General features: G+C 44.4%; 1 protein-coding gene across 1 annotated transcript; it reads right to left on the bottom strand.

Annotated features, from left to right (window-relative positions):
• Positions 1–1,949: 1,949 nt before the first annotated feature.
• Positions 1,950–14,390, bottom strand: LOC308226720 (calcium release-activated calcium channel protein 1). Its single transcript, XM_080628700.1, has 2 exons — positions 14,168–14,390; positions 1,950–3,601 (listed from the first exon to the last, which is right to left on the bottom strand). Exons 1-2 carry the CDS (start codon positions 14,279–14,281, stop codon positions 3,032–3,034), a joined length of 684 nt encoding a protein of 227 aa, XP_080484826.1. The 5' UTR covers positions 14,282–14,390; the 3' UTR covers positions 1,950–3,031.
• Positions 14,391–22,574: the final 8,184 nt, after the last annotated feature.

The following is a 22,574-nucleotide window of genomic DNA, read 5'->3' on the forward strand; positions in this document are numbered from 1 at the left end:
AAAGGAAGGTGGCACTGCAGCTGGCTGGCAAGAACTGGCCAGCCAAGTGGGTCAGTAGTTCACCTAATTAATGCCTGCTTCTGAGCATCAGTTGCTTACAGTTCATTTGGTCCCTTGACTCTTCACCTTTCCTAGGCTGAAAGATAACCTACTTGTCTGTTTAAGCACTCAGAGAGTAGCAATACAACATGCTTAATCCCAAGATTTAAGCAGTGCTGACAGGAGAAAGAGCATTTCAATTATATTCTTTGTACCTGTCTCTGTGAACAGGAATTTTATCTTCATGTTACGATTGAAATGAATAAGGCATCCTCAGAAATACACGGGATTAGCACAATATAGCTGAAGAGATAAGGGATATAGAGAAAACAAGTCTATTTTAGGCCTCTAGATAACAAATAATCAGCTACAATAGAGTACATTTTATTTCACTGAAGTATTTTATATCTAAATAAGAGATATACAATAACCAGTGTTTAAAAGGCTTGAGGTAAATGCATAACACCATTAGTATAAATAAGGGATTAAAAAATTCTAAGTGCACTCAGTGTTTAGATCCATCTGTCCAGGTCTGGTTACTGCCTCTGGCACCCAGTTACAAGACTGTGCCCAAGGTGTAACTTTCATGACCATTTCCACAGGTGGAAAATGAGACACATAGTCAATATCATGGCTTAAAGTGCAGAAAACAGTCAGAAAAGCAGCTGTAGTAACAGCACCATTAGCTCAGAACCTACCAGCTTGAGAAAGTTAAAAAGAAGGTTGTCCCACTAGCTTCTAAGTCTGCAATTCTTATACAAACAAAAACTCCACACACTTCTCTGTCACTTGGTAAAAGATCCACAAAATAAAGAGAAATTCAGTTACTTATCCATGAGAGCAAGTAATTTTACAAAATAAACTTACAAAATACATTTTCTGGACTTCCATTCAAAATCACATGGCAATCACATTTTATATACTCAGTTTACGGACAGAAGAGTAATTGTTAAGCCTGATAGCACCCCAGCTCTAATGTGAAAGGTTTTCTTGCTTTACTGAGGACTTTTAAGAGTCTTTTTCCCCTAAAGACGAGTATTCCTGTAACGGGAATATGTATTTTGTACCTACTACCAAGATTTCACGTTTTGGAATGCTGCTTCATGAATGCCTTCACTAACATAATCCTTCCAGTGCTCCATGGATAAGCAGCTGTGGGACTGCAGTCACAGTTCTCACCATCAGATTTACATCAGGAACAGAATGTATTTGAAGCACAATGTTAACGACAGAACTAGAGCCAAAAGGACTTGTCAAGATAGGAAGTGGAAAGCTCTTTTCTGCCTATGAACCAAGAATGTTGCTGGGGAAGAAAGCCCAGCAGGTTGGTTTTTATAGCTGTTTTTCAGAATGCAAACACCACAGGTAACCTTGTCAACATGCTGCACTGTGGTGGTGCTGACATGAAGAATCAGTCCCATGTGCTTCACAAGGCTGCTTCAGTACTAAACACATTCTGCCACACTAACTCTGTAGTAAACACATCCTACAGCTTGTAAACGCATTGAGATAACCTGAGGCAAGGCTGGGTATGAGAGGCCACGTTCAGCCCAGGCACAGTCAGGTACAGCCTCACTGTATTGTCACACACTCCTGTCCAACTTCAAAATCCCAGGTTTTTATTCCACTGTGTTAGCGCTGAAGGGGAGGTCAAGATTTGTTCCATTTGACTTGAAATCTGTCTCAATTTGTGTTCAAAAGAACTGCATTCCAAAAATTCCACCTCTAGACATAGCTGGAATTCCTGAAGCAGCCCAGGACACATGCTGCAACCCTTCATGGACAAACCTCTTATCTGAGAGACCAAAAGGAAGTTTCTGCTTAAAGAAGAAATAAGCAGCGACACAGTAGCCTCACTGCCAGATGTGTGTCTGAAAGCAAACAGCAGTATTAATTACAAATAACCTACTTCCATAAATAAATACACATAGAGAAAAGGAGTCTTCCAGATCCTTTGGAAGCCAAAACTGTGTAAAAAGTTATTAAATACAACACTTCAGCAAGGAGAAGGCTTTTTCTAAACAAGGAAGACCAAGGCATAGCGAATTACTTGGGAATTCAATGCACAGAAAGCACCTTTTGCTGCTTGTATCTGAGGATTTATTAAAAATACATTTTTAACATAAAAGTATAAAATAATCACTACTTTGGCTTGGAAAAAACACAGCAGTGGTTTTGATTTTCAAGCAATAAAAATTATCCAGTGATAATTTCCATTTAGTTCCTTCTTGTTAAAAAGAGATTCCTAAATGGGAAACAGGCAAATTATCTCTTCAGATAATATGTGCCAGCTCGTGAGAACTTTAAAAACAGTTATTGCTTTTATTTTCTTCCAAGGAAGAGTAGAGTCGAGTCTCATTCCTACTCATGTGGCCATACCACATCACAGTAAGACTAGTCATGGGTGTTTAGCAGGTTATACAACGTGAAAAGGCGCTGGAGAAATCAGTAGAGTAACAACTACTTGGCAGCAAAACCTAGTGGGGAAGGTGGCGGAAAGCTTTCACTTCTCCCATCTGTCAGGCCTTCCAGAGAGAACAGCACTAGCACTGAAACCAAGTGCTAATTGCTGCATATCCCAAGTAATTTGTATCATGCCATGCAATATGGATCGGACAAGCAGTATCTTCTAGTAAATGCCAACATCAAATACAGAGAGGAGGGGAAAAAGGAAGCTTCTCTATCCATCCCTAACAAACACCCTCATTTACAATGTTATTTTCCGTGTGTTTATACAGCCACCATCCAGCATTAACAAGAAACAAGTGTTCACAAGAGGAGGGGTGCACACACAGCGTGAGCACATGCTACCAACCATACCTTCAAACAGCTAAAGTTTTATGAAAGAAACATGTTTTCCTCCTCTCTCAAGGGTCAGAACAACATTTATAATCTCTCTTTAAATGGTAATCAACAGTTTGACCAGTTCATCCACAGGGGAGCCAACAGAACAAGGCAGAAGCAGAAGAGTGGGTTTATTTTAAGTGCAGGTTTACGCAAAATGGGTAACTGCTGAGGAGATGGTGTCACCTCTGTGATCCAGCTGATCCTGGAGCCGTGCAAATTCAGCAAGTTCATTCAGTTCTTGAAATTGCCTGTCTGTTTTATGGCTCACCAGTGACCTGTAGAAGTGTACTGCAAACACGATGAAAATCAGTCCAAAGGGAACCATAATAGACGTTGATGCAATGGCTGCTGCCTGTCCCGATGTGATGGTAGTGGTACTGTTGCTCTGGAGTGGATTGTCAGTTTTCTTCTTTAAAGGAAGAAACTTCACCCAACACAGTAATACCACCTCTGCAAGAAAGAGCAAAGTCCCAATGACAGTCGAAAATGCCCATGCCAGCTCGATGTGCCGATGCATACGCTCGTGAGGAGATTCCTTTACGGAGTTGAGATTATGCACATTGCTAACAGCCTCTATGTTCGGAAGAATGCAGGTACTTATCATGAGTGCAAAAAGGTGAACTGCAACAAGAACAGTAGTACAGGCACTGAAGGCTATCAAAAGACCTTGAGGGTAGTCATGTTCTGCATCTAGCTGAACTTCTACCATAGCCACCTGAAAGGGAAAGATGAGAGAGATGCATTTACATACAATTCCACTATAGATTATTTTAAATTGAAAAGTTCCAGAAGATCATCTGATCCAAAGAAAATAACAGTCTGCATTTAAATTTCTCTTTATGTCAATCTGCACCCTTTTAATCACCTTCACATTTAGGTCTGAGCTATCAAGCACAGGCCACTCTTTTCATACTTACTGTCCTGCTGTAGAGCAAACCATCAGGATGCATAAAAGCTATTAACAGCACAACCACTTTGCTACCTCCCGCTTACCCCAACAAAACAGCTGAACTTTGTAATAGACATACTCAGACACTAAAGGTGAAACTTTTCTTATCTATAATGTGAAAGCCTGCAACGGCAGCGGATTGCCTGTCACAATCTTGGGTGGTCCTTTCTCCTTGGATATTTGTCTTAAAGTTCTGAAGAGCAGGAGCCTTTCAGTAGAAAGAACACCTTTCCATGGGGCTCTCAGCTATAGTCTTTCACTCAAAATAAGTATTTAAGCAGACTCTAGAACACAGATTCGAAACAGCCTCCACCATGTCCACAGCATCAAACAGGCCTGTCAGTGGCTGAAGGAAAGAAAAAGGTCTCCCAGAGCAGGTAATACAGACATCACTAGCTACTCACTCTGGAAACTGCATTTAGCCTCATCTTTAGGCAAGAAGAGCTATCTCACGAAGATGCTCCAAGGTCCAGCCCTCCACTATTGTATGGATCCATGCCCTTTTATAAACTTAGATATCCAAACATGCCTATGCTCAAGGAGCAGAAATCAGCATTAAGTAACAGCATTAGAAAACTCAAACTCAGCTCAAAGGTTTTTTTAATAAAGAAAATAAATTAGAATGCCTTTTAAAACTGTCAGGTGGTTTTATGCACGTGCAATTGATGAGTAACATTAATCCCAGCAGCTCTCCTAAAAAATAACCTTTCCTGATAACCTTGCCTTTCAGACAAAGCACAGTCCCAAAGAGGGAATAATGCAACAATGTCTCTATGTTGAGTGCTCTTTCTCAAACAATCTTATTAAATAAATAGACAAAAATATGCTTAAAATGCAGAGGCAAAAGAAAATATCTAACAGCAATCTTAAGTATAAACACACATACACAATGCAAGGGAGGTGTGGAGGCTGCTGCTGAGCACAGTTCAGGCTGATTCACACCAGCCCTTTCTTCAACAAAGGATCAAGATCACTCTTAATCTTTCATTGGAATAATACAACTTGCTAGCCCAGCAAAAGCTAACCTGGTTTAGAAGTGGAGATCCGCTAGCTGAGCTGCTTCTGCCAATGCCTCTGGTGAACACAAAGCTGGCACAGGCCCATGTAACTGAAGCAGCAGCAGTTGTACCAGGACCTCTCTCCTAGTAGCACTAAGCAATGAACCTAGTTCTTCTGTAACATACCAGTTCACCCTCAAAAAGACCATGAAACAAGTGCATACAACACAGTGCCTGAAATAAATCAGCTCCTTTGAGTCCCACCAATACAGGTTTAGCTATTACCACATGCCATTAGCAATGGTTTAGGCAGTTCTCAGCCTGCAGCACACATTTCAAACACCTAATTCTCATCAAACTGCTATGAAGGAACTTTCATGAAGCACAGGTAACAGGGATGCAGGGAGACATAGAAACTAGGATCCAAAGACAACTGCAAACACAGTAAGAACATCCAAACCTCACTATGTTGCAAGAGCTGAATCAAGCTACACCTAGCCTGGGATCCCACCTTCTGCTCTCAGAACCAGCATGTCTAGGACACCAGAACTCTTGTCTGCTAATGCACCAGACATTAAGCCAACCAAGGGTTTTGCTCAGACATGTTCCAACAGGCATTCAGGGCCATTTGCCAATATTTTAATTCCTTTCTTGAAAGCTTTTACCATCACAAGCCTGAGCACCCAGCCAGCTACCAGTTTCCAAGTGTTACAAGAAGCTCACCAAGAAATTACATTAACGCAGCTGCAATTATTGCTCAAACATTTAAAACCACCATTTATCAGCCGTGGGAAACTTTACATTTGAGAGGACAAACACTCAGTCCTCAGGTCTCTCATCTCTTGCTAAGTCCCAGCATACTCGTGGGACGTTGGGCTTCCTGTGTTTTTCACAGAACAATTGCAACCCTTCAGCACTGAGAAGTCATTTTCTTACTTAAAGAATGGTCTTGTAAGTTTTCTGATGTCTAGACTCAAAACCATCAAGCATGGCAAGACATTCTAATCCTTTATCCTAATACTCATTATATTAACATAGCCGTGACATTAAAGAGCTTCTTAAGATGAAGACTTTCTTTTAAGAACTGATGTATTTAATTTGCCAAATATTGAAGACATTTTCTATTTCCATTAATCAATGTCTCCATGTAATAATGATATCAAGCATCTGAATTGGAACTTAGTCAGACTCTCTTAATTGCAATGTACCAGCTGTCCTGGAGCTACTGTTCTCACTTCAGAGCATCAAGAAGAAATCTTTTCTTCCTTTTCTCAGCCTACCCTGAGCTGAACAAAAAAGCCAAATAATGACATTACATCTAAATGTACCTATTTCTGATTTGGCTATAATGACATGCATGATCAAAACAAATCTCGTAAGAGACTAGCTTAATTTAAGCAGCTTTCAGATACTCAGCTCTGTGCCTAGATAACCACCGACAGAATCATAGGGACAACTATTAAAAGGAGATGCCCATAGCAGGAATCCAAGTTTTCCTGGGATAAGACAACTTCATATTAATATTGTTGGGTGCTTCCCTAAAACAGTGACCCCAGGAGTACCTACAACCATTAAATATTAATAAGATAGCTTAAACCCAAGTTTACAGGCCTCAGTTTCTATGGCTGACCAATACATTAACACAGACCTGCTTTGCACAGGAAGCTCATTGTGCAGATAGGTCCCAAATAATCTCTCAAAAGAAAATGCACTTAGGTTGCAGTTGTAACTGACACTGGTGGTAGAAACACCTTAAAAGCAGGAGTAGGGAAGCAAGAAAACACTGCTCTTTCCCATTCATTCAGCCTCTTTGTGCTCATGCCTAGCAGAGTAACTCCAGCTTGACCCGTAAGTGAAAAAACAGTTCATGTTTTCTGTCAAGGAAGCTAATTTGGGAACCCCTTTCACTATAAACTAGCAGAAAACCTGCCAACTCTTTTCAATTGCAAGCCTCTGTTCTTTACTTCCTGGGCCAAGCTTGAGCCAGGCACCTAAACAAAAAGCTCCATTTTTCAGTAGGAGGCCCCGTGCCTGTTTTCAAACAGCGATGCAAAGCATCGGAAGTTCTCTCCTTTGCTCTGTGATTCCAAAGTGCACAGATCGCAACTGCTCTTTTAAGGTAACGCCTGGGAAAACAGGGTCCCAGTGAGGTCATCTGATACGATTCAAACCCATACAAAGTCTGAACTCACAGGTACGTCCTCATGTTCTACGCAGGAGAATGTTTTCCTGTGCCCTCTATTAGGTTTCTCCGCCGGTTCAGAAGACAGGCCCCTCAGGGCAGGAACTGTCACTGATGTCTGCACAGTATCCAGTGTGACATGTCTCAGCACCTTCTCCCTCACCACTTTCAAAGCTTCTTTGAACACATGCCACAGGATTTCTACTCTGCAAGCATCCTGCCTTGCTGCATAACCACAGAATAATGTAGGTTGGAAGACACCTCAAGAGGTCACCTAGTCTAACCCCTGGCTCAAAGAGCTAACTTTAACTTCAGATCATCCTACAGGTATGACTGACAGGTTTACTACAGCTTTTGACAAAGTTGTGAATCTGAAATACAGCTTCTTGAGAAAATGAAAAGGCTCTTATGACATTAGGATGCAATACTGGAGTTCTCATAACCGTACGGAAGGTGGGCATTCAGATGTTATCAGAAAGTAACTGAACTTGGGCACACAAACATGTTAAAGCTCTGACAGCCCTGGATTTCAGAGTCATAGCAGCCTGAATACAACCACATTGCATGAAATTCAACAGCTTGCCCTCTAGAAGAATCAGCATCTCAATTTTATTTAAGGTGTTCATATCCTGAAATCAATTCCTTTCACTTGTTTATAGTGCTTCCATGCCTTACTGATGGGGGGAGGCTTAAATAAAGCTCTTGCTTTTAAATGCAAATCCAAGTCCTGCATGCTCTGAAGGTTTCTGTCCATACAAGAGCACTTACACAGCGCTGCTGACAAATATTGACTCCACCACTTTGCAGAAGCGAGCTGTGATACACTAATAAAACAATTTTCACCAGCAATAACAATTAATGTAAAGAACCAGTCACATACAGAGCTGTAAATTAAGCTCATATTGGTACTGAAAGGCAGGATAAGCAACTGTCCTGGTTTGTCACTTCTTTGTTTTTACCACAGCAGCAGGACTGTTGAATTTGATGAGTTGCTTCGGATCTTAGCATTATTCCCCAGTTTGATAAGTTTGATAAGGCAGCATGTTGGTTTCACTTAGATTGATTTTAATTCCGGCATAATGCAAGCTTCACATTCATGTTTCAAGATAGGTATTTGTGAAGTAAGAAGTATCCAGGGAAATAAAAACATGACATGCAGAGAAGAAGAAAAACAAGAGGAAGACCTGCAGCAAGAGCCACCCATGTAGCAGGTCACACTGACACTCAAGACGTTCAACATAGGAACAAAGGTAACTGCTCTCTGTTATCATGTGCAATGGCAACAGCAGTGAACAGAGTATCCGAGAGCTTTTGGACTTAATCACAGGCTTGCATCTTTTTCAGAATCAGTAGCCACTGCTGTAGAGAAAGGGAAATAAAATGCCTTAACTCAAGTAAATCTGTATTATCTATGAGCTATTTATAGATTACTTCCTCTCCTCCCCTTCCCCACAGAGATGACTCTGAGCTCTGGTCAGCAGGAATGTAACACGTGCTGGAAGCTGTGCTGTAACTGCCTCACTATCTCTCAGGGTATCAAATACTAGCGTTAGCGTACAGCTGCGAGTCACGGCTGAGTTCAGCATGCCATGAACAGAGAGCTTCAAATCAGGCAGAGTCACAGCTAATTCAGACTCCTCACTGCTGATTATAGCTCTGAACAACATGTGTGGCCCATTCTCCACATTCTGTAACCAGAGGCTGCAGTCAACAATTAACCAATGGCCCTGTGATGGGATGGCTGTAGATTTGTGTCCTGTACCCCACAAGATGCTATCTGACCAGCCTAAAGCTCCAATTACAAGTGCTCTCCTATCCTTGGTATCTGACAGATTCAGACAAGAATCACAGAGCAAGAAACCCATCTCATTAAAAGTGACCAGGTTTAAATATAGACAATGTCATAATGACCTATTTAATGGAATACTTTGAGGAACACTGGCTCTTGGTATGATCACATTCTCACTATGTCTACTGCTCATGCAGTTAGAAGCCTCACAGATTGTAACAAGCAAAACAGCTTTGGAAAGGAGGTCAATGTCAGCTTCAGACATGTGTCTTAAAGCCACTAACCACCTCTTCATGATCACAAGTTTAGAGTTATCTGAATACCCTTGCAAAATTGTTCTCCTCTTCCCTGGCCACAAGCACCATTCCTGAATAGGAAATGAAGAGGACAAGATGATTTTTATACAGCCTAGTGTGTCAGGAATGGCTTAAAAGAAAGCTGTGTTGATGCAACATCACAGCTGCATTGTGTAAGGGTCTGTCCACACAGTAAGAGGATGTGAATCTTACCTGGAGAAAGGTATCAGTGCTACACCACCTTCACCTTGTGGACCAACACACACTGAGGTAGAATTGTGCATGGTGACCACTGAAATATTTCAATCGACACCTATCTGCAGAAATATTTTTCTACCTTCACTTGCTGCAGCTTTGACTACATCTAGCTACCCATATAGTTACATGTGCAAGTGGCTCTTAGCACATGCTACTCTTAGGGGGAAAAAAAGCCCCAAGCGCACAGAAATTGTTTCTCCAAGGCCTCAGGTTCACATCCCAAGTTATTTTCAGTAACAAATTCCATCTTCTACCCCATTGCTTGTGTCTGTGTGTGGGACCACAGACCAGAGTCGAGAACCAGACTGGTGTCATAGCACTGTCTCCTCAGCTCCTGAGCTGCTCGGTCGGTCTCCATTTTCCTGACAGCACTATTCATACCCAGAGGCAGAGGAGCAGAGCCAGGCTCTCACAGTGCCTGCACTATTCATTATGGGTTATAAACAACTCAGAAAGACTCTGTATGAGCCACAATCAGTCACTGAAAATTGAATACAAGCACAGGATTTAATTTTATTTTGCTACTAAGCATGAAAAGACAATACCCACGTAATCAGAGTAAATGCATTTTGAGAAGGTAGTATCTCTACACGGTGTTAAGCGTAAATCTATTCAGTAAGTATGAGGTCAGATAAGACAGCACAGCAGGGAGAAGAAAAAGCAGCTCAGCATCACCTTTACATCTTCCATTCGCAGCTGGTGTAAGACAGAACAATGAGAGACCCAAGTACTCCACACTGCCTGAGACAGGGATGTTCAAAGGAGCAACAAAACATTGCTTTCATGACTGGAAGAGGAGAACTCTTTTATAAGGGGAAAGATTCTTCAGTGCACAGCTCTAATCTGTAAGTACAATAGTGATACAAAACGTAGAGTAGCAGCAGAAGCCATGAAACTGGGCCTGTAACACTTTCTCGCAGGTTACAGTATGCCACTGTTCTGTGTTATTCTAACAGCAATCCAGCTGAATACAGCAAAAAGCTTCTATAGAAAAGAGACTGGTTTTGTACTCGTAACCAGAGTAACCTTTACTAGACCTAAGGACTAACTTAGGACTAAGCTGTCCTGAGTACCTGTACAGCAGTGACAGCAGCAGAGCTCAAGTCCTCCCATCAACTGTTATTATGGAAATGAGTTTCATAAATATTTATCAGTGCAGTCAGTCTTTACAAAAGATGACTCCAGCTGTCTTCAGAAGACCATATTGGCTATATTTCAAAGGCAGGAGCTGACAGTTCTTTGATGATGTTCAATACTTGAAGCATCTATCACGATCTAGACAACAGCCTAGCCAGCTTGCCTTGTTAGAGGTATTTAAAAGAAAATTGTGCTGTCTGGTACATAACATCTTCTAAATCCTAAGCATAAGGAAGCCAACCACAATGTGTAATTTAGACCCCTAGTTTAGGCTCAAGTGTTTCCACAAAGCTGTTAAGTGGTGGAGGGAGGAGGTGTTTGAGTTTTACAGTTTGATGACTGTTGCAATTTAACAACTTCCTTATGTCTGTGACTCCAGTATCATGACATTGTCATACTACTGCACGATGGTGACCTGGTGACAAAATGATGCTAACAGGTCAGCTTAATAGTTCAAACAAAAATAACCTGCCAACAGCCTGTCTATACTGGAGCTCTTAATACTGCCACTGGTGGTGTGGATGAGCCAGTGCTTGTCATATTGGATCCAATCTGCAAAGTATTTCCAGCATTCAGATAAACTGGATTAAGAAATAAAACCAGATGAAGCCAGGCATAGAAGGGGGAAAATAATCACACCTCAATATCTGGGCTGTAACACGAAAGTGGGAAGTACTTGATGCCTCCTCCACTAGCATGGAAGGAATCCTTCATTCTTTCATGAATTACACACACCCCGCAAATTACAATTACTTTCTTTATCTCTAACAATTTGGGGCCCTGGTATTAATTGGTGGCCCTGTAGATTGGAAAACTGCACTAAATGCAAGTTTATAAGCTTCACAGATTTCCTGTTGGGCATAGGGCACTAGGTGATAGCATCCATGGAAACCTGCACAAAGTCAGTGCTTGGTTTACTCGCAAGAGTTTAGCTTCAACATCAGTTTACAATCATCAGACTCTAGAACTGTTTCTGCAGTTAACACACAGTGGCAAATAGTGATGTACAGCTCAAAACCAAAACTAACTGTAAACCAGGCTTTTAATCAGTCTTCTCTGTGGAAACATAACACTTCTGAGTTTGAAACCTGGCTGAGCATTTCATACTGTACACATCACTGAGCCAGGCAGTCTCTTAACTCTGGCATGCATCATTTAACCAGGGTACGTGTAACCAATCTTGAGGGAATAAGTGTTGCAAAATGGCTGCAGTTACACACAAAATTAGTCCAAAATAAAGGAAGAGTTTAGTGGGGATAAGCTTTGCTCTAGCTAGAAGGATGCAAGTACTGTTTAACTAAAAAGCAAGGATTAATGGGGCTGGCGTGGATGCACTCCTAACGATTCCCATCAATTTGCTGGGTTGTCCCGGATGTGTCATTTAGGCTCTTTCTTGCTCGGGTCTATAGGGAAAACAGAGGAACAATCACAGTGAAGTGCTATTGTAAACCTGAGATTCAAAACTAGACTGTACTTTTGTTCAAATATCAGGTGCCAAGGAATCTGCTGCATTTAGTAAACAATGCAGAGGCGTGACAGCAGAAGGTGGCCCTGCCTCTCAAGGCACAAGAACTTCAAAAGATAAGCAAAGTTAGTACAAAGAAACCTAAAAATACCTGACAGTTAAAGTCAGCTCTTCTGAAAATAGATTAGAAAGTCTCAGCTAGAGAGTCACAGCAAAGCCAATGAGGTTACAAGTTTATTTCCAGTGTCATCTTGTTAAGTGAAGAAAACAAGTGGAACTTTTGAGAGGGACAACTTCCAGAAAATTAAAATACACTGAATGTTCACATGTAACATTCCTGGCAACTGGAGACTGTGTTAATTGGAACAAAGCGGCTTTTTCCTGGAAGACCCTAAGCACCATAAAATCAAAAGCAGCAGTTTTCATCTGCAGGACACTGAACACCTACAACTCTTCTAGAGAATCAAGAAAGAAAGAAGCCTCACCTCGTACATCCATGGGATTTTGAGACTCCACACAACACATATTTAGAGAAAAGCCAGAGGGATTTAAGACATTAAATATGACTTTTAAATAATAGTCTTTTTATTAAAGGAGATGCAATTTGTAGATAACAACAAACCACACGGTTATTTTCCATGTTCTCTCAATGTAAAAGCCTGACTCAGGAAACCACCCTGACAAACAGCTCTGACACAGGAAAACGGGTGCACCATAAGGAAACCTCAGGAGCAGCAGCGGAGCCCGAGCTCCCAGCCTGGTGCATGTCACCCAAGAACCAACTCAAACATGCCGTTGCACTAGCACAGTCGCCTGTCAGTCAAACCAACAGCAGTCCACCACCACCCCTGAGGAACCGGAGTCTGTTTTTAGCTACTGAAGGAGAACAGTGACATTTACTTGACCGTCAGAAGGCTGCTGCAGACCGGCTGCTATGTTTGCAAACAGCATCCTCTAATTAGAACAATGGCTCTTAAAGGGGAATATATATCACAGATGAAAATATCGTTAAAAGCAGAGCAAAAGTCAGAGCTGTACAATTCAGTATTGACAGCTATGAAGCATTTTAAACAGATGATAAAGGGGTTGATAGCAGAATTAGCAGCTTAGTACATTAAGGCGAATGGACATACACTAGAACCACAGAATGGTCTGGGTTGGAAGGGACCTTAAAGCTCCTCCAGCTCCAATCCCTACCATGGGCAAGGACACCTTTCACGAGAGCAGCTTGCTCCAAGCCCCTGTGTCCAACCTGCCCTTGAACACTGCCAGGGATGGGGCAGCCACAGCTTCTCTGGGCACCCTGTGCCAGCGCCTCAGCACCCTCACAGGGAAGAGCTTCTGCCTAAGAGCTCATCTCTATCAGTTCGAAGCCGTTTCCCCTTGTCCTACAGGATCAAGCCTTTAAGTTACCATATTTCAATCTATATTAAGTGCTTATTCGAGACAATAAGGACTGCTGGTCGTTTCTGTATCAACCACGAAAGCAAAAAACATAGTAAAAAAAAAAAAAAGACGTTTCTAAAACATGCACAAAACTCTAAACTAAGCAACACCCAAGATTCCCTTAAATAAAAACCAGGGATGGCTCCAGTGCAACACCTGCCTTTGGCTCCGTTTGCACAACGGCTGCGGTGCGAAAGAGGAAGGGGAGCGGCAGAGCCCGGGCAGCGCTGCGGGACCCGCTGTGCTCCCGACACCAGAGTACGAAGTGAAGCACCGAAACAAGGCGCTGCCTTGGCATTCCCGAACCCTGCGAGCGGCAGGCGCACCCCGCTAAGCGCGGCTCCCGCAGCGAGCATCCTCCGCGGGAGGTATTAAGCACTAAACCCCTGCAGTTAACCGGAGATAACAGCTGTGAGGCAGCTTTTGTATCATGACAGCTCTCCACGGACACCGAGCTACCGCCCAGCACCAGAGCACCCCGCCGGCCCCGCTGCTCCCGGGGCGGCCCTGGGCCTCCTCCGGCCTGACTGCGCCCGGGTGCGCTGACCCCGCTGTCCGCAGGGCCAGCCCCAGGGGCAGTGGCTGCCCCGTGTCCCGTCCCGTCCCGCTGCAGCCACCGGCCGAGGGGAGAGCAGCGAGGTCTCCTGTCAGCAAACGGGGAAGTAGCGGCTCTGCTCCCCGCTCCCCACACCCAGCTCCCTGCCGTCAGGGCCGCGGGCCGCCTGCCAGCCCCCCTTTCACTCTCCCGCCCGCCCGCTCACCATGGCGAAACCGGAGAGCAGCGCGGAGGTGCGGCTGGAGGCTTTCAGCTTGGCGCGGCTCAGGTAGAGCTTCCGCCAGGACAGCGCCTGCATCGAGTGCTCGTTCAGGCTCATGGGCTCGGGGCGGCGGGCGGAGGAGCACAGCAGAGCGGGAGGCACAAAGCGGTCACAACGACTGCTTCCGCCGGCGGAGCGACGGCACCCGCTGCACTAACACCGCATGGGCCCGACCGCGGCTGCTGCCGGTGATAGGGCCGCGCCTGCCGCCGCGCCGCTCCGGGCCTGCGCGCCACCACCCGCCGGGCCCCGCCCGCCGCTGCCTGATTGGGCAGCACGGCGCGGCCCTTCCCCTCCGCGGCCGCTTCCCGGCGGCCCTCAGAACGAGGCAGCCCGAGCGTCGCGCCCCAGAGGCCGCTTCCCGCTGCCGCCCTCAGCGGGGCTGTGAGTGGCTGAGCGCCGCTGCAGGGCCCGGCCGGAGCCCGCGGTTGGTGAGCGGCCCCAGCGTGCAGCGTAGGTGACAGGAGCCTGCAGTCTCAATCACTTTGTGCTCCGATGACCGGCGGTAGGTGCCCCACAGCTCTGTGGGGAAAGGGTCGGGGTGTCCCCCCTGCGCCAGCCTCGCTGCTTTCCCTCAGAACACAGCCACAGCCTTTTCTCAGCTGCCTCCCCTCCTAGAAAGCTTAAGCGTTTAATCTACGTCTGTCCTGTGGATCTGAACCTGAGAGCAGCTACCCTCGATTCCAGTTAAAATCGTAACCCTCTGCCATGTACCGAACCGTTTCATAGATGTTTTGTGGGCCCAGAGCTCCTGATAAACCCGGTTTTTATCAGCAAACAGCTGATAACCTTGATCAAGCAGAACATTTCAACAGAGAACACAGACCATTGTTGAAAGCTTATTTTATTGCCACGTTCATGCAAACCTTTTAAAACATACTTTATATTTCTTTGTGTTTTACAGAGTGGAAAAATTAGGCATAGAGCAGAACTCCATAGCAAACACATGGCACAGCTCTGAAGATGGTTTCTGAAAAGGTGAGACAACACAGTGCTGCTGCCAAGTCGCTCTGCTGGGTCTGGAGAGCTAAAGGATGTGTAAGGAACCAACCTGTTGCTGTCAATTCTAGTAAGAAATAGACAATTTTAACAATATAAATAACACCGGACAAGGATGCTTGTACTATTTACAGGTATTTGGATGGTCACATACCGCACTGTTGCTTCCATTAGAAAGCAAAAGCACTGGTGATTTTCTGTGGCGTTGACTTTTTTCGCCTTACAAGTAGGAAAAATGCAGCACATTGTATTTAACGGTTTTGTTTTGTTCCTCTCTTCACACCCTTCCCTGATTTGCAAGGCCATTCATTTACGTATGCACAGCATACACCGACAGTCTACACCCACACAGGTCTCAATGCTCTTCGTTTACATGGCATTCTTTTAAAAGGGGTGTAGTTGAAGCAGCCAAGAAGAAAATCTTAACGACTTGGAGCTCTTCAGAGGCATTCCCTGAAACTACCGGTTTTTACCACATAGATCTGATTTCTCATTCCCTTCTCAGGAAATAAATGGAGTTGTCTTCTTATAAAACAGCTCCTGGTTAGATTTTGATCTACGGGGGCATTAAACCACCTCAATGAATGAGTCAAACTCATTCTTCTACAATGAGGTTGACCTGCAGCCTTTCCTTAAAAGCTGGTGTGCCAGATCCTTTACGAAGTGTTTGCCACCTTCTTTTATGTGTGACAGCATAGTGTCCGTTTGTGTGAAAGTCCAGTGTAAGCATTTAATGGTGGACTTGGTAGGGTTAGGTTTGCGTCTGGACTTCATGATCTTAAAGGTATTTTCCAACCGAAATGATTCTATGATTATAAATACTCTTTGTTCAGTGTGCTTTAATTCTAAATGAAAAACAACCCCAAACCAGAAGACATCACCACAGTCGGCTTTTTGTGTGACTCCCACTTGATGCCTTAGGCTAAGTCTGAGCACCGCATTGCAAAGCAGTGAGTAACAGCCCCTTTGTGATTTCATTACTGCATTTTCCTTGGGAGATGAGATAACCATCGAAACCCAGTGATGTAGTTTCCTCTGTATCTCAAGCGAACTCAGTCTCTGCCGTTTAGTTTCTGTGGATTCATACGTTTAAAAATATTTTGCATTGCTGCTCATAAGCTATGAAAAATATTTATGTTCATAACCAAGACTGATTGTTCACTATTTCATCTCATTTCTGCACAAAATTACCGCTGAACTCTTAACATCATGGGTCAGTGCTACTGCATAAATAATACCTAGGTCTTGACCTGTTCTCTAAAATCAGATTTCTCTAGAAAAACACAAACCTGCAAGAGACATAAATCTGAGAAGCACCTGAAGTGTCTTTCTAAAGAATTGTATTAAAACACTCTTTGAAATCACTGTTTCTCTGTTCTTCTGTCCGTCACTCCTAATCCTGTTTATCAGGAAGGACTTTGAAAGCTATAACAGTATTGCACACTGATGAACTGTTGAGTTCATATTTCATTCAGAGAAACAGTACAGAAAAGGACCTACCAAATCAGTAAAGAAATCTCATCCCATCCCCTTTTTCCAAGCCCAACCCATGTGTAACTTTCAGCTCCCAGCTTTGTAGCTTTGAAATAAACATCATTTCTTTTCCTGTCAGAAATAAAAAGTCGGTTTGTTAAATAGAAGAACATAAATTGAGGCTCCAGGCTTCTTCTGCAGCTAAACCATTAGGGCTGTAGCAGAGTACCCTTCTTCCTCTTGATGCTCAGAACATTTTACAGCTCCATTTTGAGGTACAAACTAAACAGGATAAATTGTTTTCTTTCCAGCCCTAATTACTCGTTATTACACACCTCTGCACTGCCACTCTAGAGTGAGCTGAAACAAAAAGACTCTGTCATGCTTAATTAACTCCTAGAAGTGCTTCAGGGAGTTCTGAAATCAGGCTGGAGTTCAGAACTGGGGTTTGTTGTTACCTCTGATCAGTGCAATTGCGGAAGGCCACCAAAAGGGTGTAGTCCTGCACTCTTCCTTCATCTCCCCACACTCTCCTCTTCATCCTGTAGATGACACCGATCAAATGCCTACAGAGCTTCAGTGAATTGACCTAATGAAAAGTATAAGTGGGGTTTTTTTCTTCTTAATGGGCGAGTTTTCTACTGGATCAGGTCATTGAACTGACTTATCCCGTGGCTGCATGAACACTGCACCTAATGCAGGAGAAATGAGGGACATAGCAAGAGAAAAGGAACTGGCTCTAGCAGCAGCAGGCTGCTATTACCTCTAATTAGAGGTAATGTCAACCCATTCTTGGATCATTTAGGCATGAACACAATCGGAGCAGGTGGCAGAAGTCCAAGTTTCTTTCCAGAAAGCCCCGAGAAATCTGTACACAGTCACAAGGATACTCATAGTTCTTTTTTTCTGCTAAAAATGTACTTCTGTATGTTCTGTAGGAGGACTAAATAAGAAGAATGGGTTCGCTGAGTACTGTATGATTAATGGATGTGGCACTGAGCATGCAAAGGTTCTACCCTCTGCAGAGCAGTTCTAAAGCATATTTCCAGCTTCACATGCAAATCATCACTTCCATTTGTTCCTGTTATTGTACCAAAACCAAATCAGGTTACCACAGAACGGAAATGATGGTAGATCTGCATGAAAAATAACACATCAGAAGTTGCAAGAAGCAAATAAAGGTTTGTCAGCAATCCTAAGCAGTGAGGAGGTCAAGGCAAACATCTCTGCAGACCTCACTGAAAGCAAAGCTTAAAGTTTAGTTGAGGGAGTTTCTGCAGAGGAAGGATTTTGATGCATTGATACAAGGGGGCTTGATATAAGAAACGCTAGCGCCTGGAAGGCTGTGGAATTTAGGGGCCCCACTAAACATAAATTGCCTTCTACATACCATTCTTCTGCCCATCCTCCTTATCAGTTGACCCATCCTCCTTACCATTCTTCTCCTTCTCCTCACCACATCTACATATCAGTTGGCCCATTCTACTGTTCCTTCTCATTCTTCTCTACTTATCAGTTAATCCAAAGACAGACAGATATGGCTGGTTTCAGCTACTTGTGTAATCACTGGGGCATCCAGATGTGACAAAGGTGAAAAGTTTAAGAAGAGGAAGACTCGTTTACTTCATCTTGAAGACCCCTGCCCACAAGAGGAAGACTCATTTACTTCATCCTGAGACCCTCACCCATGACCTCGGGGAGGCACTGCGCATGTGCAAAGGACCTTTTAGCTCATTATAATACGAAGCGGGGATAGATCATGAATATGTATAGGCGTGTAACTTTGGAGGATAAATGTAGCGGGAAAACGACACTGAGGTGTGCATACTTTGAAGGAGCGATCCCGATGCACCTCAGCGCTGAATAAAAGCATACCTACTTTACAACTTTTACGAGTTGTGGAGTCTCTCCGCGTATCAATTTGGCGAGCCAGCCAGGAGATCGTCTGTTCGACTGCAGGATCGGCTGAGGGGCGGATATCCTAGGCGCCCCAGGCCACTTGCCTGGAGGAGCTCCGCTTCTTGCCCGCTCACTGCAGGAACAGACAACAACCTGTGCAGGCTGCGGAAAACGGTATGCTTAGAATCTGTAATTTTTGGGGCCTATAGGTCGTAATTTGGGGGCCTATAAGTCGTACGCGTGGCCCGGGGCTGCTGGTAAGGCGTGCAGAGACGTCTGGCGCACAGCGAAGTTCCCCTTGGTAGGTAGGGCTTGCAAGCAAGGGGCTCGTCGACCGATAGAGCGGCTGCTAGCGATCCTGAGAGCGGATCGGGCGAGTCCGGGTTTTCGCTGCATCCCAAGTTTTGGGAGCCAGGACGGACCTGCTAAGGGAAGCAGGTGAAGGGTAGGCGAACCCACCAGGTCTCCGCTGCATCTCAAGTTTTGGGAGCCAGGACGGACCTGCTACCATAGAAGCAGGAGAAGGGTAAGCGGAACCACAGTGTGAGTGTGTGGGATCCCGTGTGTAAGTGTTTGTGTGTGATTGAGACGTAGCATAGCTACGAAGCGAGTGTGGAGTCCTAATCCGCGGTTCCGTGTCTCCGCGAGGAGAGCGGCCGGAGGTGGACGAAGCGTCTATGTTTGTCTGCCCTGTGTGTCTTGTCTGTGTCAGTCCTGTAAGCAGCAAAGCAGCCGGAGCTGCCCTGGGTGTCAGCATAAGCCGGAGCTGCCCAAAACTGTCCTGTGTGGTTTTTTCTGTGTGTGTAGCAGCCGGAGTTGCCGGAAGTGCCCTGTGTGTTTTGTTTGTGTGTAACATAGCAACCGGAGCAGCCGGAGCTGCCCTGTGTGTCGTGCGTCAGTTCCGTCAGCAACATAGCAGCCGGAGCTGCCAGAGCCGTCCTGTGTGTCTTGTCTGTGTGTAACCATTAAGCGGCATAGAAAGTGGGGGAGGGTCCGGCTACCCCTCCCGCAGTGGATAGCTTTACGCCAAATAGCAGAACTCGAGCCTCTAATAAGATATGCAGAATGTGCATCTAGATACAAGAACGAGGGGTTTCCCTGTGTGCCCTGTGGGAGTGTAACTGTATATTACAGGTGGTATTTCACGTGGATATTGTGGCAGTGCTCTCGGTGTAAATTCCACTTTTACAGCCACTCAGGGTACCAGTGGGGGGGCGGATATTGCTCGGGGTGTCTTACGAAACTCTGGCGGGGGGGGGGAAATTATAGTCTCCCAATCGGTTATTCTTTGGGACCAGAAATAAAACGATTACTTTGTGGAGTAAGCCACAAAGTCCCGGAGGACCTCCGGGAAGTTAGAAAGGGAAAACTGGGAAAGGATTTGTAAAAAAGAGTATCAGAGGAATTTGAGGAGGCGTGGTTAAAAAGAAGAAGATAAAATGGGAACAAACCAAAGTAAGGAAATATTACAAGAGAACCCTAATTAAGTACTGTAATCAATGGTGGCCTCTCTATAAATTAGAAGATGGGGCGAAGTGGCCACTTAATGGGACATTGGATTATAATATTATGTTACAACTAATGTTATTTTTTAAGAAGGGAAGGGAAGTGAGATGAAATATGAAGTATGCAGATACGTTTTTCGCTTTAAGAAACCACCCGGAGTGACAGATGCAATGCAAAATTAATATAGCTCCGCCAGATCCCTTAAATTGGGCTTTGGAAAAGGACAGGGAGAAACGGAAAGTTAAGATGGAGAGATGTTGTTCAGGTTGTGATACTGGGGAAATGATGTTTAAAGTTAAAAATCAGTAATCAGGTAGATAGATAGGAAAATTATGTATCACAAGTACCTCCAAGAGGAGCAGCCTCTATATCTGTCCTATCAGATATTGATAAGGAGGAAGAGATTGCTGTCACTGGCAACAAGCAGCAGATTCACATTCAGAGTTAAGAAGGGGTTAAACCAGAAGTGCTGCTGCAGAGGCAGGCATCTGGAGCGCCTGCAGAGCAGGGTGAGCAACTGTGAGAAAAAAAAAAAAAAAAAAAAAAAAAAAAAAAAAAAAAGGAAAACAAAGGGGGAAAGGAGGGGAGCTCGGGTAGCTCCTGTGTTTAAGCCTAGGATGAGTGCCGGGTCAGGCGGAGGTGGGGGAGCGGGCTCTTTTTGTGTGGAACCGGATCGGTGTGCGTGCTATGGGGAGTTCGGACGTTGGAAGTGAGACTGCCCTGGGGGGAGTGCCATGGGGGTGGCTCCGGTGACGGTGACTGAATTGGAACTAGACTGATGGGGACCGGGGGAATCTTCCCTAGCAGATCCACTGGTTATAGTGAAGCTAGGGGATAAAGAGGAAGTGGAATTTTTAGTTGATAAGGGTGCAACATATTCAGTTTTAACTAAAGCCCTGATACCTTTAGGGGATGAATATATTACTGTAAAAGGAGCAACTGGCCAAAGTGAAAAGGTGTATTTTTATAGACCATTAACAAGGGGGCATTCACAAATTTTTATATATGCCTAACTCCCCAAAGGCCCTCTTGGGAAGGGATTTATTAGAACAATTGGGGGAGTCATCACCTTCAGTGAAGGCGAGATCACCTTAAGGACATAGAAGTGCTAAGTTTAATTTTAATTACACACCAAACAGGGGGAAAAAGATTAGAGAGGATGTATTAGACCAAAAATTTCCAGGAGCATGGGCTACGGATATACCCGGAAAAGCCAAAAATGCACCCCTGATACAGGTCAAGCTCAAGGAAGGAAAACAGGCAGTCAGGGTCAAACAATACCCTTTGAAAAAGGAAGACAGGGAAGGAATCTGCCCAATAATTGAAAACTTCTTGCAGATAGGGCTATTAAAGGAGTACCAGTCTGATTTTAACACCCTATTTTACCAGTCCGTAAACCTGACGGGACACATCGGATAGTACAGGACTTACGAGCTGTCAACAAAGTAACCGAAGATCTTTACCCTGTGGTAGCAAATCCATATACCCTGTTAACATGCCTAGCACCAGAGCTAACTTGGTTTACTGTTTTAGATTTGAAAGATGCCTTCTTTTGCCTCCCTCTCCACGAAGCCAGCCAGAAAATCTTTGCATTTGAATGGGAAAACCCTAGGAGTGGATGCAGAACTCACCTCACATGGACGGTGCTGCCTCAAGTATTCAAAAACAGCCCCATCCTGTTTGGAGAACAACTGGCAAAAGATCTAGAATCCTGGGAGGCCCCACCTGAAGAAGGAAAACTATTGCAGTATGTAGATGACATCTGAATCGCTACCCAGACAGAGAAAGCTTGTGTGGCCTGGATGGTAAGCCTATTAAACTTTTGAGACTTCAGGGATGCAGAGTATCCAAGAAAAAGGCCCAAATAGTGAAACAAAAGGTAATTTACTTGGGCTATGAGATAAGTGCCGGACAGCGAACTTTGGGACGGAGCCGTAAAGAGGCAATATGCCAGACCCCAAAGCCTCAGACAACTATGGGTTGCATGTAAAGCCTCTATATGCACTCACTGCTGATGGACCAACTAAAGAATGCTCTCATGTCAGCTCCAGCCCTAGGACTTCCAGACGTGAGTAAACCATTCTTTTTGTTTTCTCACGAGAGACAGGGGATTGCCTTGGGAACACTAGCTCAGGACTTGGGCCCATATCGGTGAGCAGTTGCTTATTTTTCTAAGCAATTGGACTCTACAGCTAAAGGGTGGCCTGGGTGCCTTAGAGCAGTGGCAGCAGTTGTGCTGAATGTCCAAGAAGCACACAAATTCACCCTGGGCCAGAAAATAACAGTGCTAGTGTCCCATACAGTGTCTGCAGTACCGGAAGTAAAAGGCGGACATTGGCTCTCCCATCAGAGGTTCCTGAGATATCAAGCCATCATGGTGGAACAGGATGATATAGAAATACTAACAACTAACATTGTCAATCCAGCTTCTTTTCTCAGCGGAGATCTTCAATGGACAAAAGAGGCTAAACGA

Source organism: Psittacula echo (assembly GCF_963264785.1).
Source record: "Psittacula echo genome assembly, chromosome: 13".
In the NCBI taxonomy this organism is placed as follows: Eukaryota; Metazoa; Chordata; class Aves; order Psittaciformes; family Psittacidae; genus Psittacula; species Psittacula echo.

Coding starts and splice junctions, on each gene's coding strand:
- LOC308226720 (XM_080628700.1), bottom strand. CDS start 14,281: ATGAGCCTGAACGAGCACTCGATGCAGGCGCTGTCCTGGCGGAAGCTC. Junction 3,602..14,167: donor TGCTCTCCGGTTTCGCCATG/GTGAGCGGGCGG, acceptor TTTCCCTTTCAG/GTGGCTATGGTAGAAGTTCA.